Genomic DNA, 19,294 nt, shown 5'->3' with positions numbered 1-19,294 from the left:
AAGCACAATTAATATTAGCAGCACAGATGCGCAGTTCTGTTCAGCAAAGGATGCGTCACACCCAGTACGCACAGCCTACGTCACTGGTGAGCTGCTGGGGAGCAGCAAGTTATGAGAGTGGGCAGACAGGCTCCGCCTCTGATTATGCACATTGCGCAGACGACTCTCTTGCTTCAGTTTAGCCAACCAGTTTTTTGTCATCAAATTTTGTCATCAAAGTCTGGCATTTTCTGGATTTATGGTGCTTTCAAGACAACTGGGAATTTGGGGAAAAAAACAAGGTCGAATTAGGACGTCAGTGATCTTCAGGTCGGAGCTCTAGAAAGAGGCCAGAGTTCCCGACTTGGAATTTAGAGTTGGATGACCGTTCAAAACATATTTTCCAAGTTCCCAGTTGTCTTGAACTCACTGAAGTCTGAGATTTCCCAGTTCCACGTTTTGAGTTGTTTTGAATGCGGCAGAAGTTATGCTGGATTGACAGCATGGCCAATGTTGAATGTTTATCCTGTTAAGCTTGGAAAAGAGGCCCTTAAACCAAGACTTGGACCAAACATCCACTCCACTGAAGAGCAGGCTAGTGATTGCTTTGTAATGCTTGCAGTTAGCCATGGATTCCTTGCAAATCACTCATTGTTGAATTTGCGATTTCCAACTTGTGTAATGTTATTGTCCAATGGCCGACGAACACCGATACGTTTTATTTATAATTTCTCTTCATATGACAAGGGTTTTGCCAGTAGATTGTCGACTTGATTCATGATGACTGCTAGCTTGCTAGCTAAGATTTTGAAAGTATGTTGACGTGATCAGTCCAATCAAAGCTACTGTAGATATAACGTGATTTGGCATCATTTTATCTGTGACTAATGACTTTTAGCCTTCTTGGATGGGCACTTCTAATGTAACTCTATGGCAGCACCTAAGGAGCTTGAATTTTTGTAAATTTTGTGACGACGAAGTGTCCCCACGAGTGACAGAACACTGAGCCAATCACGGCGCAGCTAGAGAACATTACCAACCCCTAAGCTCTGTATATTCCGCTGGCTGCCCCACCACCACAGAAAGCACTGAGCTAGGCTCGGACCATGTTTGTATGCGGCTTTATTAACGCAAAGATTTTTTTTGCCCTGAAAGACGGGTCGTCACTGTACAATATATATATATATATATATATATACAAAAGTATGTGGATACCCCTTTAAAATGAGTGGATTCACCTATTTCAGCCACACCCGTTGCTGACAGGTGTATAAAATCGAGCACACAGTCATGCAATCTCCATAGGAAACCATTGGCAGTAGAATGGCCTTACTGAAGAGCTCAGGGACTTTCAACGTGGCACCATCATAGGATGCCACCTTTCCAACAAGTCAGTTCATCAAATTTCTGCCCTGCTAGAGCTGCCCTGGTCAAATGTAAGGGCTGTTATTGTGAAGTGCAAAAGTCTATGATCAATAACAGCTCAGCCACAAAGTGGTAGGCCACACAAGCTGAAAGAACGGGACCGCCAACTGTTGAAGCGCGTTGCGCATAAAAATCGTCTTTCCTCACTACAGAGTTCCAAACTGCATCTGGAAGCAACTTCAGCACATGAACTGGTTTTCCATGGCCGAGCAGCCGCACACAAGCCTAAGATCACCATGTGCAATGCCAAGCGTTGGCTCGCTGCTATTGTACTCTGGAGCAGTGGAAACACGTTCTCTGGAGGGATGAATCACACTTCACCATCTGGCAGTCTGACGGACGAATCTGGGTTTGGCAGATGCCAGGAGAATGCTACGGTACCTGCCCCAATGCATAGTGCCAACTGTAAAGTTTGGTGGAGGAGGAATAATGGTCTGGGGCCGTTTTTCATGGTTCGGGCAGGGCCCCTTAGTTCCAGTGAAGGGAAATCTTAATGCTACAGCATACAATGACATTCTAGATGATTCTGTGATTCCAACTTTGTGGCAACATATTGAGGAAGGGCCCTTTCCTGTTTTAGCATGACAATGCCCCCGTGGACAAAGTGAGGTCCATACAGAAATGGTTTGTCGAGATCGGTGTGGAAAAACTTGACTGGCCTGCACAGATCCCTGACTTCAACCCCTTGGGGAAAAACTTCCCTGGTCATTGTGGTTGGATCTGTATTTGAAATCCACTGCTCGATTGAGGGACCTTACAGATAATTGTATGTGTGGGGTATAGAGATGAGGTAGTCATTCAAAAATCATGTTTTTGTCCATGCAACTTATGTGACTTAATAATTTACTCCAGAATTGATTTAGGCTTGCCATAACAAAAGGTGTTGAAAACTTATTGACTCAAGACATTTCAGCTTTTCATTTTTTATTAATTAGTAAAAAAATTAAAAAATTAAATCCACTTTGACATTATGGGGTATTGTGTGTAGGCCAGTGACAAAGAAAATCTAAATGTAATCAACTTTAAATTCAGGCTGTAACACAATATTTACTCTAGGTTAATGAGGCAATACAAATGTGACGTGACTAAAATATGACTAAAATGAAAAGGCATTTTATTGACTAAAATGAAAAGGCATTTTATTGACTAAAATGGATCAATCTTTGTCATTTTGACTAGACTAATGTATTATTCAAATGACAAAAATGTGACCAAGACTTAATTATATTTTAGTCAAAATGACTAAGACTAGACTAAATGTAAAAGACTGCCAAAATTAACACTGGTTTTGGTTAAGTGATTGTCAGTTACATTTTGGTTGTGTTTTGGTTGGGTTGTGGCCAGTCATTGTTTCAAGCATCACTTCTCTTTAAGCTTGGTCAGCTCCCAGCGTCCCTCTCCACACAGTTTCAACGAGACATCATGGTACTGGAGGGGGAACAGTCAGAAGGGCCTTCATAACACATTCATAACCCTTCATAACACATACCACATTCATAACCCTTCACAACACACACATAACACATTCATAACCCTTCACAACACATACATAACCCTTCACAACACATACATAACACATTCATAACCCTTTATAACACAAATCAAATATTCATAAGAACTTCATAATACATTCATAAGCACTACATAACGTTCAGAACCCGTTATAACACATTCACAAGCACTTCATAATGCTTATGTGTACCTTCTCTAGGCTGCTGCGGTGTCCCAGGCTGACCAGGGTCATTCCCAGCTGCTTACAGCCTCGGTACATCTGCCCCTCTGCGTCTTCTGTCAGGGCACTGGTCGCCTCGTCCAACACTGGCACACGCACGTACACACACACACGGAGTTAGCACTGGCCTCAGTCAACACTGACAAAAAGAGTCCAATTTCCTGTTATTACACTGAATTTTTGTATTTTATGTCTTGAATCAACCAAAGTTGAAATATAGTTGATCTCCACCTTCGTTGTAATGTAGTCATTACACACTTCTTGAGTTTAAGACACATTGTATCATCGATGGTAATGTGGGTAGGGAACAGACCTGCGTATTTAGGCTGCAGGTAGAAGAGGCGGGCAAAGCAAAGCCTCTGCATCTCCCCTGGAGACAGAACATCATACCTACACAGACAGACACAGAGAGAGAGACAGAGAGAGACAGAGAGAGACAGAGAGAGAGACAGAGAGAGAGACAGAGAGAGAGACAGAGAGAGACAGAGAGAGACAGAGAGAAACAGGTGGTCAGCCATTTCAGTCCACAATCTAAAGCCCGACGTACCATCAGATCCAACATGATTGACACCCTTTATAAAGATGAGCAACAAAAAAAAATCTGTAAAATAACAAATACTCCTATCTTTTTTAGATTGTTGTTTTTATTGTAAAAAACAAAATCTCTTTCTCTGAGCAATTGTATTAGTAATCAAATCAAATTTTATTGGGTCACATACACATGGTTAGCAGCTGTTATTGGGAGTGAAACAAAATGCTTTGAGCTTCTAGTTCTGACAGTGCAGTAATATCTAACAAGTAATCTAACAATTCCACAACAACTACCTTGTACACACAAATCTAAGTAAAGGGATGGAATAAGAATATGTAGATATAAATATATGGATGTGCCATGACCGACCGGCATCGGCGAGATGCAACAGGTGGTATAAAATACAGTATAATGATATGGGATGAGTAATGCAAGATATGTAAACATCATTATTAAAATGGCATTACTAAAGTGACTAGTGATCCATTTGTTAGAGTGGCCAATGATTTCAAGTCTGTATGTAGGCATGTAGCATACAATATAGCTCAATATTTTATTGGTTATTTTAAAAGTCTTTTATCTTTATCAAGGATGCCCATCATTTTGGACCTGACTGTTTATGTGCTGTAGTACTACGGGTACAAGAAAGTCAAGACCACATTTATTTGTTTGTTTCTTACCAGTTCCAGTCTACAGGCTCATCCAGTCCTCCTGTCCTCTTCAGGAGATTAGACTAGAACATCAGAGAGGGGTTCAGGTTAGGACATATCCTTAGAATACCGTAAATATAGGTAAAACATACATTTTTACATTTTAGTCATTTAGCAGACGCTCTTATCCAGAGCGACTTATAGTAGTGAATGCATACATTTCATAAATTTTTTCCCCCCCGTACTGGTCCCCCGTGGGAATCGAACCCACAACCCTGGTGTTGCAAACACCATGCTCTACCAACTGAGCCACACGGGAACAGAGTAAGACCGTAAGTATGCTAATATACACTTACCACTCCAGCTAGTTCCAGGTACTGTATGATTCTCTCATCGTCCACTGACCCTGTGAAAAGACAACGTCATGGCTTTAACACTGACAAGTTATTTATTTTTAGGGGGGGTATATGTAGTACTATTGCGTCCTAGTGACACTTTCTCTTAATGTCAAAATGGGGCCCTGAGAATGCCATTTTCACAAGACCATACCTGATTCAGGGTAGATCTCCTTTAGAGGGTAGATCACCTGTTGAAGAGAGGAAAAAATAAGTTAGTTCAATTCTGTTGCACTAGTGCGATCTTCCTCAACTGGTGAGTAGGGTTGTGAGCAAAGTATGAATGAACAAAACAAACAAATTAATGTTGTCTAGCTGTTCTGAGTGTTCCATCAGGTAGGGTTTCTGGGTAATATACACTGCTCAAAAAAATAAAGGGAACACTTAAACAACACAATGTAACTCCAAGTCAATCACACTTCTGTGAAATCAAACTGTCCACTTAGGAAGCAACACTGATTGACAATACATTTCACATGCTGTTGTGCAAATGGAATAGACAACAGGTGGCGGATGCTTTAGTCCAGGTCTGGGAGGAGATCCCTCAGGAGACCATCCGCCACCTCATCAGGAGCATGCCCAGGCGTTGTATGGAGGTCATACAGGCACGTGGAGGCCACACACACTACTGAGCCTCATTTTGACTTGTTTTAAGGACATTACATCAAAGTTGGATCAGCCTGTAGTGTGGTTTTCCACTTTCATTTTGAGTGTGACTCCAAATCCAGACCCCCATGGGTTGATAAATTGGATTTCCATTGATTATTTTTGTGTGATTTTGTTGTCAGCACATTCAACTATGTAAAAAAAAAGAGAGTATTTAATAAGATTATTTCATTCATTCAGATCTAGGATGTGTTGTTTAAGTGTTCCCTTTATTTTTTTGAGCAGTGTAGTACTTACCTGTTCTCTGAGTGTTCAGTCAGTCAGGTAGGGTTTCTGGGTAATATAGTACTTACCTGTTCTGAGTGTTCAGTCAGTCAGGTAGGGTTTCTGGGTAATATAGTACCTACCTGTTCTCTGAGTGTTCCGTCTGTCAGGTAGGGTTTCTGGGTAATATAGTACTTACCTGTTCTCTGAGTGTTCAGTCAGTCAGGTAGGGTTTCTGGGTAATATAGTACTTACCTGTTCTCTGAGTGTTCAGTCAGTCAGGTAGGGTTTCTGGGTAATATAGTACTTACCTGTTCTCTGAGCGTTCAGTCAGTCAGGTAGGGTTTCTGGGTAATATAGTACCTACCTGTTCTCTGAGTGTTCCGTCTGTCAGGTAGGGTTTCTGGGTAATATAGTACTTACCTGTTCTCTGAGTGTTCAGTCAGTCAGGTAGGGTTTCTGGGTAATATAGTACTTACCTGTTCTCTGAGTGTTCAGTCAGTCAGGTAGGGTTTCTGGGTAATATAGTACTTACCTGTTCTCTGAGTGTTCAGTCAGTCAGGTAGGGTTTCTGGGTAATATAGTACTTACCTGTTCTCTGAGTGTTCAGTCAGTCAGGTAGGGTTTCTGGGTAATATAGTACTTACCTGTTCTCTGAGCGTTCCGTCTGTCAGGTAGGGTTTCTGGGTAATATAGTACTTACCTGTTCTCTGAGTGTTCCGTCTGTCAGGTAGGGTTTCTGGGTAATATAGTACTTATCCGTGCTCTGAGTGTTCAGTCAGTCAGGTAGGGTTTCTGGGTAATATAGTACTTATCCGTGCTCTGAGCGTTCAGTCAGTCAGGTAGGGTTTCTGGGTAATATAGTACCTACCTGTTCTCCGAGTGTTCCGTCTGTCAGGTAGGGTTTCTGGGTAATATAGTACTTACCTGTTCTCTGAGTGTTCCGTCTGTCAGGTAGGGTTTCTGGGTAATATAGTACTTACCTGTTCTCTGAGTGTTCAGTCAGTCAGGTAGGGTTTCTGGGTAATATAGTACTTACCTGTTCTCTGAGTGTTCCGTCTGTCAGGTAGGGTTTCTGGGTAATATAGTACTTATCCGTGCTCTGAGCGTTCAGTCAGTCAGGTAGGTTTCTGGGTAATATAGTACTTATCCGTGCTCTGAGTGTTCAGTCAGTCAGGTAGGGTTTCTGGGTAATATAGTACCTACCTGTTCTCCGAGTGTTCCGTCAGTCAGGTAGGGTTTCTGGGTAATATAGTACTTACCTGTTCTCTGAGTGTTCCGTCAGTCAGGTAGGGTTTCTGGGTAATATAGTACTTACCTGTTCTCTGAGTGTTCAGTCAGTCAGGTAGGGTTTCTGGGTAATATAGTACTTACCTGTTCTCTGAGTGTTCAGTCAGTCAGGTAGGGCTTCTGGGTAATATAGTACTTACCTGTTCTCTGAGTGTTCAGTCAGTCAGGTAGGGTTTCTGGGTAATATAGTACTTACCTGTTCTCTGAGTGTTCAGTCAGTCAGGTAGGGTTTCTGGGTAATATAGTACTTACCTGTTCTCTGAGTGTTCCGTCTGTCAGGTAGGGTTTCTGGGTAATATAGTACTTACCTGTTCTCTGAGCGTTCCGTCTGTCAGGTAGGGTTTCTGGGTAATATAGTACTTACCTGTTCTCTGAGCGTTCAGTCAGTCAGGTAGGGTTTCTGGGTAATATAGTACCTACCTGTTCTCTGAGCGTTCCGTCTGTCAGGTAGGGTTTCTGGGTAATATAGTACTTACCTGTTCTCTGAGTGTTCAGTCAGTCAGGTAGGGTTTCTGGGTAATATAGTACTTACCTGTTCTCTGAGTGTTCAGTCAGTCAGGTAGGGTTTCTGGGTAATATAGTACTTACCTGTTCTCTGAGTGTTCCGTCTGTCAGGTAGGGTTTCTGGGTAATATAGTACTTACCTGTTCTCTGAGTGTTCCGTCTGTCAGGTAGGGTTTCTGGGTAATATAGTACTTACCTGTTCTCCGAGTGTTCAGTCAGTCAGGTAGGGTTTCTGGGTAATATAGTACTTACCTGTTCTCTGAGTGTTCCGTCTGTCAGGTAGGGTTTCTGGGTAATATAGTACTTACCTGTTCTCCGAGTGTTCCGTCTGTCAGGTAGGGTTTCTGGGTAATATAGTACTTACCTGTCTCTCTGAGCGTTCCGTCTGTCAGGTAGGGTTTCTGGGTAATATAGTACTTACCTGTTCTCTGAGCGTTCCGTCTGTCAGGTAGGGTTTCTGAGGCAGAAAGAGGATTCCCCTGGGACCAAAACACGTCGTCATCTGGACATAGCCGCTGTCGGCCTCCCACAGGCGGTTCAGGACCCTCAGTAGGGAGGTCTTCCCAGTGCCTGTGTTTCGGGATGAGCCATAGACTTAGTTAGACGACTCTTCTTTGTATATGTCCCCATTATGTCATCTGTGAGAACATGGGCAGCAGCATTGAGGCCATCGCCATACACTAGTCAAAATGACTATCCGACCGATCGTCGGCGATGTCATTTACAAAATAGCTTCCAATACTCTACTCAGCAAACTGGATGCAGTCTATCACAGTGCCATCTGTTTTGTTACCAAAGTGCCTTATACTACCCACCACTGCGACCTGTATGCTCTCGTCAGCTGGCCCTCGCTTTATACTCGCCACCAAACCCACTGGCTCCAGGTCATCTATAAGTCTATGCTAGGTAAAGCTCTGCCTTATCTCAGCTCACTGGTCATGATAACAACACCCACTCGTAGCACGCGCTCCAGCAGGTATATCTCACTGGTCATCCCCAAAGCCAATTCTTCCTTTAGCCGCCTTTCCTTCCAGTTCTCTGCTGCCAATGACTGGAACAAATTGCAAAAATCGCTGAAGCTGGAGACTTATATTTCCCTCACTAACTTTAAACATCAGCTATCTGAGCAGCTAACCGATCGCTGCAGCTATACATAGTCCATCTGTAAATAGCCCATCCAATCTACCTACCTCATCCCCATATTGTTTTTATTTACTTTGCTGCTCTTTTGCACACCAGTATCACTACTTACACACCATCATCTGCTCATCATCATCTGCTCATCTATCACTCCAGTGTTAATTTGCTAAATTGTAATTACTTCGCTACTATTGGCCTATTTATTGCCTTACCTCCTCACGCCATTTGCACACACTGTATATAGACTTTCTTTTGTTCTACTGTATTATTGACTGTATGTTTTGTTTATTCCATGTGTAACTCTGTGTTGTTGTTTGTGTCACACTGCTTTGCTTTATCTTGGCCAGGTTGCAGTTGTAAATGAGAACTTGTTCTCAACTTGCCTACCTGGTTAAATAAAGGACTTGTTCTCAACTTGCCTACCTGGTTAAATAAAGGACTTGTTCTCAACTAGCCTACCTGATTAAATAAAGGACTTGTTCTCAACTAGCCTACCTGATTAAATAAAGGACTTGTTCTCAACTAGCCTACCTGGTTAAATAAAGGTGAAATAAAAAAAGTTTTTAAGTAGTCCATTTTCTTCTTCTTCTTCTACTACTATGAGTTGAAGCAACTGAAAACGTGCATACTGCCACCTAGATTGTGTTGTTTGAACAGGTATAAAGCCAAGGTTGACTATTTACTGTCACCTGCAGTTATGCAATGTTTGCTCGCGAGTATAATTCATTGGCTGATCCCTCCTGATGACATGGATGGAATTATGTGATCCTTCCTTAACCGATAGGAAGTCCCACCCAGTTGACTACTTTAAGATGGTGGAAGTCCTCGATGGCAATGTCAATGAAAAAATAAATAAAAAAAGGTTATTTCCAAGTAGTGATCTCTATTTATCTCTATGGGTTGAGCATATCCACATTTTGAAACCTTCAAACCCTCCTGATGTCAGACCCCAAGTATATGTTAAAACAATGGAATTCTCATCTCCAGTATCATAACCGTAGTAGTGCTGCAATAACGGGTAGTCCAAAATTATGTATTTATTTAAAAAGTACAAATAATAAAAATGTATTCAGAAATCGAGTTTCAGCTTTATTGAACATCATACCCACGGCATGTCAAAACACCTCAGTATATGGTTTGATCATACACCTGCCTAACTAAGGTTGCAAAATTCGGGTAATATTCAGGAGGGAATAAGCAGAAAATCCAGTCCCAAAACTGGGATTTATGGAAAACCTGGGAATTTGGGAAAAAAATGACCTGAAATTTGCATCTCTACGTACAACCCTACCAAACTACCCCAATATAAGATATTATGATATACCTGTCTATCCCTACCTGTATATTATACCTGTCTATCCCTACCTGTATATTATACCTGTCTATCCCTACCTGTATATTATACCAGTCTATCCCTACCTGTATATTATACCTGTCTATCCCTACCTGTATATTATACCTGTCTATCCCTACCTGTATATTATACCAGTCTATCCCTACCTGTATATTATACCAGTCTATCCCTACCTGTATATTATACCCATCTATCCCTACCTGTATATTATACCTGTCTATCCCTACCTGTATATTATACCTGTCTATCCCTACCTGTATATTATACCAGTCTATCCCTACCTGTATATTATACCTGTCTATCCCTACCTGTATATTATACCTGTCTACCCTACCTGTATATTATACCAGTCTATCCCTACCTGTATATTATACCTGTCTATCCCTACCTGTATATTATACCAGTCTATCCCTACCTGTATATTATACCTGTCTATCCCTACCTGTATATTATACCAGTCTACCCCTACCTGTATATTATACCTGTCTATCCCTACCTGTACATTATACCTGTCTATCCCTACCTGTATATTATACCTGTCTATCCCTACCTGTATATTACCTGTCTATCCCTACCTGTATATTATAATATACCAGTCTATCCCTACCTGTATATTATACCCGTCTACCCCTACCTGTATATTATATTATACCAGTCTACCTACCTGTATATTATAATATACCAGTCTTACCCTACCTGTATATTATATTATACCAGTCTACCCCTACCTGTATATTATATTATACCGGTCTACCCCTACCTGTATATTATATTATACCAGTCTACCTACCTGCATATTACATTATACCAGTCCCTCCCTACCTGTATATTATAATATACCAGTCTACCCCTACCTGTATATTATACCCATCTAACCCTACCTGTATATTATACCCGTCTAACCCTACCTGTATATTATACCCGTCTACCCCTACCTGTATATTATACCTGTCTATCCCTACCTGTATATTATACCTGTCTATCCCTACCTGTATATTATACCTGTCTATCCCTACCTGTATATTATACCTGTCTATCCCTACCTGTATATTATACCTGTCTATCCCTACCTGTATATTATACCAGTCTATCCCTACCTGTACATTATACCTGTCTATCCCTACCTGTATATTATACCTGTCTATCCCTACCTGTATATTATACCTGTCTATCCCTACCTGTACATTATACCTGTCTATCCCTACCTGTACATTATACCCGTCTATCCCTACCTGTATATTATACCTGTCTATCCCTACCTGTATATTATACCAGTCTATCCCTACCTGTATATTATACCAGTCTATCCCTACCTGTATATTATACCTGTCTATCCCTACCTGTATATTATACCAGTCTATCCCTACCTGTATATTATACCAGTCTATCCCTACCTGTATATTATACCAGTCTATCCCTACCTGTATATTATACCTGTCTATCCCTACCTGTATATTATACCAGTCTATCCCTACCTGTATATTATACCTGTCTATCCCTACCTGTATATTATACCAGTCTATCCCTACCTGTATATTATACCCGTCTATCCCTACCTGTATATTATACCTGTCTAACCCTACCTGTATATTACCTGTCTATCCCTACCTGTATATTATACCTGTCTATCCCTACCTGTATATTATACCTGTCTAACCCTACCTGTATATTACCTGTCTATCCCTACCTGTATATTATACATGTCTATCATACCCAGTCTACCCCTACCTGTATATTCTAATATACCAGTCTCCCCCTACCTGTATATTCTAATATACCAGTCTACCCCTACCTGTATATTATAATAACCTGTCTACCCCTACCTGTATATTATACATGTCTATCATACCCAGTCTACCCCTACCTGTATATTCTAATATACCAGTCTCCCCCTACCTGTATATTCTAATATACCAGTCTACCCCTACCTGTATATTATAATAACCTGTCTACCCCTACCTGTATATTATACCTGTCTTACCCTACCTGTATATTATAATATACCAGTCTACCCCTACCTGTATATTATAATATACCAGTCTACCCCTACCTGTATATTATACCTGTCCCACCCTACCTGTATATTATATTATACCCGTCTACCCCTACCTGTATATTATACCCATCTAACCCTACCTGTATATTATACCAGTCTACCCCTACCTGTATATTATACCTGTCCACCCTACCTGTATATTATAATATACCAGTCTATCCCTACCTGTATATTATAATATACCAGTCTACCCCTACCTGTATATTATAACATACCTGTCTATCCCTACCTGTATATTATAATATACCTGTCTCCCCCTACCTGTATATTATAACATACCTGTCTACCCCTACCTGTATATTATAATATACCTGTCTACCCCTACCTGTATATTATAATATACCTGTCTACCCCTACCTGTATATTATAATATACCAGTCTACCCCTACCTGTATATTATAATATACCTGTCTAACCCTACCTGTATATTATAATATACCTGTCTCTCCCCCTACCTGTATATTATAACATACCAGTCTACCCCTACCTGTATATCATAATATACCTGTCTACCCCTACCTGTATATTATAATATACCTGTCTTCCCCTACCTGTATATTATAATATACCAGTCTTACCCTACCTGTATATTATAATATACCAGTCTAACCCTACCTGTATATTATATTATACCAGTCTCCCCCTACCTGTATATTATAATATACCAGTCTACCCCTACCTGTATATTATATTATACCGGTCTATCCCTACCTGTATATTATAATATACCAGTCTACCCCTACCTGTATATTATATTATACCAGTCTCCCCCTACCTGTATATTATAATATACCAGTCTACCCCTACCTGTATATTATATTATACCTGTCTACCCCTACCTGTATATTATATTATACCAGTCTACCTACCTGCATATTACATTATACCAGTCCCTCCCTACCTGTATATTATAATATACCAGTCTACCCCTACCTGTATATTATATTATACCGGTCTATCCCTACCTGTATATTATATTATACCAGTCTACCTACCTGTATATTATATTATACCAGTCTACCCCTACCTGTATATTATATTATACCGGTCTATCCCTACCTGTATATTATATTATACCAGTCTATCCCTACCTGTGTATTATACCAGTCTACCCCTACCTATATATTATAATATACCTGTTCACCCTACCTGTATATTATAATATACCTGTCTAACCCTACCTGTATATTATAATATACCAGTCTACCCCTACCTGTATATTATATTATACCTGTCTACCCCTACCTGTATATTATATTATACCAGTCTACCTACCTGCATATTACATTATACCAGTCCCTCCCTACCTGTATATTATAATATACCAGTCTACCCCTACCTGTATATTATATTATACCTGTCCTCCCCTACCTGTATATTATATTATACCAGTCTACCCCTACCTGTGTATTATACCAGTCTACCCCTACCTGTATATTATAATATACCAGTCTACCCCTACCTGTATATTATATTATACCAGTCTACCTACCTGCATATTACATTATACCAGTCCCTCCCTACCTGTATATTATAATATACCAGTCTACCCCTACCTGTATATTATATTATACCGGTCTATCCCTACCTGTATATTATATTATACCAGTCTATCCCTACCTGTGTATTATACCAGTCTAACCCTACCTGTATATTATAATATACCAGTCTACCCCTACCTGTATATTATATTATACCAGTCTACCCCTACCTGTATATTATAATATACCAGTCTACCCCTACCTGTATATTATAATATACCAGTCTACCCCTACCTGTATATTATATTATACCTGTCTACCCCTACCTGTATATTATATTATACCAGTCTACCTACCTGCATATTACATTATACCAGTCCCTCCCTACCTGTATATTATAATATACCAGTCTATCCCTACCTGTATATCATAATATACCTGTCTACCCCTACCTGTATATTATAATATACCTGTCTCCCCCTACCTGTATATTATAATATACCAGTCTTACCCTACCTGTATATTATAATATACCAGTCTACCCCTACCTGTATATTATAACATACCTGTCTATCCCTACCTGTATATTATAATATACCTGTCTCCCCCTACCTGTATATTATAACATACCAGTCTACCCCTACCTGTATATTATAACATACCAGTCTACCCCTACCTGTATATTATAATATACCTGTCTACCCCTACCTGTATATTATAATATACCAGTCTACCCCTACCTGTATATTATAATATACCTGTCTAACCCTACCTGTATATTATAATATACCTGTCTCTCCCCCTACCTGTATATTATAACATACCAGTCTACCCCTACCTGTATATTATAATATACCAGTCTACCCCTACCTGTATATTATATTATACCGGTCTATCCCTACCTGTATATTATAATATACCAGTCTACCCCTACCTGTATATTATATTATACCAGTCTCCCCCTACCTGTATATTATAATATACCAGTCTACCCCTACCTGTATATTATATTATACCTGTCTACCCCTACCTGTATATTATATTATACCAGTCTACCTACCTGCATATTACATTATACCAGTCCCTCCCTACCTGTATATTATAATATACCAGTCTACCCCTACCTGTATATTATATTATACCGGTCTATCCCTACCTGTATATTATATTATACCAGTCTACCTACCTGTATATTATATTATACCAGTCTACCCCTACCTGTATATTATATTATACCGGTCTATCCCTACCTGTATATTATATTATACCAGTCTATCCCTACCTGTGTATTATACCAGTCTACCCCTACCTATATATTATAATATACCTGTTCACCCTACCTGTATATTATAATATACCTGTCTAACCCTACCTGTATATTATAATCGACCAGTCTACCCCTACCTGTATATTATATTATATTATACCTGTCTACCCCTACCTGTATATTATATTATACCAGTCTACCTACCTGCATATTACATTATACCAGTCCCTCCCTACCTGTATATTATAATATACCAGTCTACCCCTACCTGTATATTATATTATACCTGTCCTCCCCTACCTGTATATTATATTATACCAGTCTACCCCTACCTGTGTATTATACCAGTCTACCCCTACCTGTATATTATAATATACCAGTCTACCCCTACCTGTATATTATATTATACCAGTCTACCTACCTGCATATTACATTATACCAGTCCCTCCCTACCTGTATATTATAATATACCAGTCTACCCCTACCTGTATATTATATTATACCGGTCTATCCCTACCTGTATATTATATTATACCAGTCTATCCCTACCTGTGTATTATACCAGTCTAACCCTACCTGTATATTATAATATACCAGTCTACCCCTACCTGTATATTATATTATACCAGTCTACCCCTACCTGTATATTATAATATACCAGTCTACCCCTACCTGTATATTATAATATACCAGTCTACCCCTACCTGTATATTATATTATACCTGTCTACCCCTACCTGTATATTATATTATACCAGTCTACCTACCTGCATATTACATTATACCAGTCCCTCCCTACCTGTATATTATAATATACCAGTCTATCCCTACCTGTATATCATAATATACCTGTCTACCCCTACCTGTATATTATAATATACCTGTCTCCCCCTACCTGTATATTATAATATACCAGTCTTACCCTACCTGTATATTATAATATACCAGTCTACCCCTACCTGTATATTATAACATACCTGTCTATCCCTACCTGTATATTATAATATACCTGTCTCCCCCTACCTGTATATTATAACATACCAGTCTACCCCTACCTGTATATTATAATATACCTGTCTACCCCTACCTGTATATTATAATATACCTGTCTACCCCTACCTGTATATTATAATATACCAGTCTACCCCTACCTGTATATTATAATATACCTGTCTAACCCTACCTGTATATTATAATATACCTGTCTCTCCCCCTACCTGTATATTATAACATACCAGTCTACCCCTACCTGTATATCATAATATACCTGTCTACCCCTACCTGTATATTATAATATACCAGTCTACCCCTACCTGTATATTATAATATACCAGTCTTACCCTACCTGTATATTATAATATACCAGTCTCCCCCTACCAGTATATTATAACATACCAGTCTACCCCTACCTGTATATTATAATATACCAGTCTCCCCCTACCTGTATATTATAATATACCTGTCTCTCCCCCTACCTGTATATTATAACATACCAGTCTACCCCTACCTGTATATTATAATATACCAGTCTCCCCCTACCTGTATATTATAATATACCAGTCTTACCCTACCTGTATATTATAATATACCAGTCTAACCCTACCTGTATATTATATTATACCAGTCTCCCCCTACCTGTATATTATAATATACCAGTCTACCCCTACCTGTATATTATATTATACCGGTCTATCCCTACCTGTATATTATAATATACCAGTCTACCCCTACCTGTATATTATATTATACCAGTCTCCCCCTACCTGTATATTATAATATACCAGTCTACCCCTACCTGTATATTATATTATACCTGTCTACCCCTACCTGTATATTATATTATACCAGTCTACCTACCTGCATATTACATTATACCAGTCCCTCCCTACCTGTATATTATAATATACCAGTCTACCCCTACCTGTATATTATATTATACCGGTCTATCCCTACCTGTATATTATATTATACCAGTCTATCCCTACCTGTGTATTATACCAGTCTACCCCTACCTATATATTATAATATACCTGTTCACCCTACCTGTATATTATAATATACCTGTCTAACCCTACCTGTATATTATATAATACCTGTCTACCCCTACCTGTATATTATAATATACCTGTCTCCCCCTACCTGTATATTATAATATACCAGTCTACCCCTACCTGTATATTATAATATACCAGTCTAACCCTACCTGTATATTATAATATACCTGTCTCCCCCTACCTGTATATTATAATATACCAGTCTTACCCTACCTGTATATTATACCGGTCCCCCCCTACCTGTATATTATAATATACCTGTCTACCCCTACCTGTATATTATAATATACCTGTCTACCCCTACCTGTATATTATAATATACCTGTCTACCCCACCTGTATATTATAATATACCTGTCTACCCCTACCTGTATATTATAATATACCAGTCTAACCCTACCTGTATATTATAATATACCAGTCTACCCCTACCTGTATATTATAATATACCAGTCTACCCCTACCTGTATATTATAAAATACCAGTCTACCCCTACCTGTATATTATACCAGTCTACCCCTACCTGTATATTATACCAGTCTACCCCTACCTGTATATTATACCAGTCTACCCCTACCTGTATATTATATTATACCAGTCTACCCCTACCTGTATATTATACCAGTCTACCCCTACCTGTATATTATAATATACCTGTCTATCCCTACCTGTATATTATAATATACCAGTCTACCCCTACCTGTATATTATAATATACCTGTCTATCCCTACCTGTATATTATAATATACCAGTCTACCCCTACCTGTATATTATATTATACCTGTATATTATATTATACCTGTCTACCCTTACCTGTATATTATATTATACCGGTCTACTCCTACCTGTATATTATAATATACCAGTCTACCCCTACCAGTATATTATAATATACCAGTCTACCCCTACCTGTATATTATAATATACCTGTCTTCCCCTACCTGTATATTATAATATACCAGTCTCCCCTACCTGTATATTATATTATACCAGTCTCCCCCTACCTGTATATTATAATATACCAGTCTACCCCTACCTGTATATTATATTATACCGGTCTATCCCTACCTGTATATTATAATATACCAGTCTACCCCTACCTGTATATTATATTATACCAGTCTCCCCCTACCTGTATATTATAATATACCAGTCTACCCCTACCTGTATATTATATTATACCTGTCTACCCCTACCTGTATATTATATTATACCAGTCTACCTACCTGCATATTACATTATACCAGTCCCTCCCTACCTGTATATTATAATATACCAGTCTACCCCTACCTGTATATTATATTATACCGGTCTATCCCTACCTGTATATTATATTATACCAGTCTACCTACCTGTATATTATATTATACCAGTCTACCCCTACCTGTATATTATATTATACCGGTCTATCCCTACCTGTATATTATATTATACCAGTCTATCCCTACCTGTGTATTATACCAGTCTACCCCTACCGATATATTATAATATACCTGTTCACCCTACCTGTATATTATAATATACCTGTCTAACCCTACCTGTATATTATAATATACCAGTGTACCCCTACCTGTATATATATTATACCTGTCTACCCTGTATATTATATTATACCAGTCTACCTACCTGCATATTACATTATACCAGTCCCTCCCTACCTGTATATTATAACATACCAGTCTACCCCTACCTGTATATTATAATATACCTGTCTACCCTACCTGTATATTATAATATACCTGTCTACCCCTACCTGTATATTATAATATACCTGTCTTACCCCTACCTGTATATTATAATATACCAGTCTACCCCTACCTGTATATTATAACATACCTGTCTATCCCTACCTGTATATTATAATATACCTGTCTCCCCCTACCTGTATATTATAACATACCAGTCTACCCCTACCTGTATATTATAACATACCAGTCTACCCCTACCTGTATATCATAATATACCTGTCTACCCCTACCTGTATATTATAATATACCTGTCTTCCCCTACCTGTATATTATAATATACCTGTCTTACCCTACCTGTATATTATAATATACCTGTCTCTCCCCCTAGCTGTATATTATATCATACCAGTCTCCCCCTACCTGTATATTATAATATACCAGTCTACCCCTACCTGTATATTATATTATACCGGTCTATCCCTACCTGTATATTATAATATACCAGTCTACCCCTACCTGTATATTATATTATACCAGTCTCCCCCTACCTGTATATTATAATATACCAGTCTACCCCTACCTGTATATTATATTATACCTGTCTACCCCTACCTGTATATTATATTATACCAGTCTACCTACCTGCATATTACATTATACCAGTCCCTCCCTACCTGTATATTATAATATACCAGTCTACCCCTACCTGTATATTATATTATACCGGTCTATCCCTACCTGTATATTATATTATACCAGTCTATCCCTACCTGTGTATTATACCAGTCTAACCCTACCTGTATATTATAATATACCAGTCTACCCCTACCTGTATATTATATTATACCAGTCTACCCCTACCTGTATATTATAATATA

At 38.9% G+C, this 19,294-nt stretch overlaps 1 protein-coding gene across 3 annotated transcripts in view; it reads right to left on the bottom strand.

The window, feature by feature from the left end:
• Positions 1-2,311: 2,311 nt before the first annotated feature.
• Positions 2,312-19,294, bottom strand: part of abcd4 (ATP binding cassette subfamily D member 4) — a 35,613-nt gene continuing 18,630 nt past the window's right edge. For all 3 annotated transcript variants that reach the window (XM_082977071.1, XM_045721153.2, XM_082977072.1), the window contains 7 exons: positions 7,799-7,947; positions 4,868-4,904; positions 4,675-4,724; positions 4,349-4,401; positions 3,450-3,526; positions 3,107-3,222; positions 2,312-2,832 (listed from right to left, as the gene is read on the bottom strand). In XM_082977071.1, coding sequence (XP_082833197.1) covers positions 2,764-2,832; positions 3,107-3,222; positions 3,450-3,526; positions 4,349-4,401; positions 4,675-4,724; positions 4,868-4,904; positions 7,799-7,947 — 551 coding nt within the window. In that variant the 3' untranslated portion in view covers positions 2,312-2,763. The remainder of the gene's footprint in view (positions 2,833-3,106; positions 3,223-3,449; positions 3,527-4,348; positions 4,402-4,674; positions 4,725-4,867; positions 4,905-7,798; positions 7,948-19,294) is intronic.

The sequence above is a fragment of the Salmo salar genome, chromosome 06, assembly GCF_965601325.2.
Source record: "Salmo salar chromosome 06, fSalSal1, whole genome shotgun sequence".
In the NCBI taxonomy this organism is placed as follows: domain Eukaryota; kingdom Metazoa; phylum Chordata; class Actinopteri; order Salmoniformes; family Salmonidae; genus Salmo; species Salmo salar.
The sequence above is the reverse complement of the archived record's forward strand: the minus strand, read 5'-3'. Positions and strand labels throughout refer to the sequence as shown.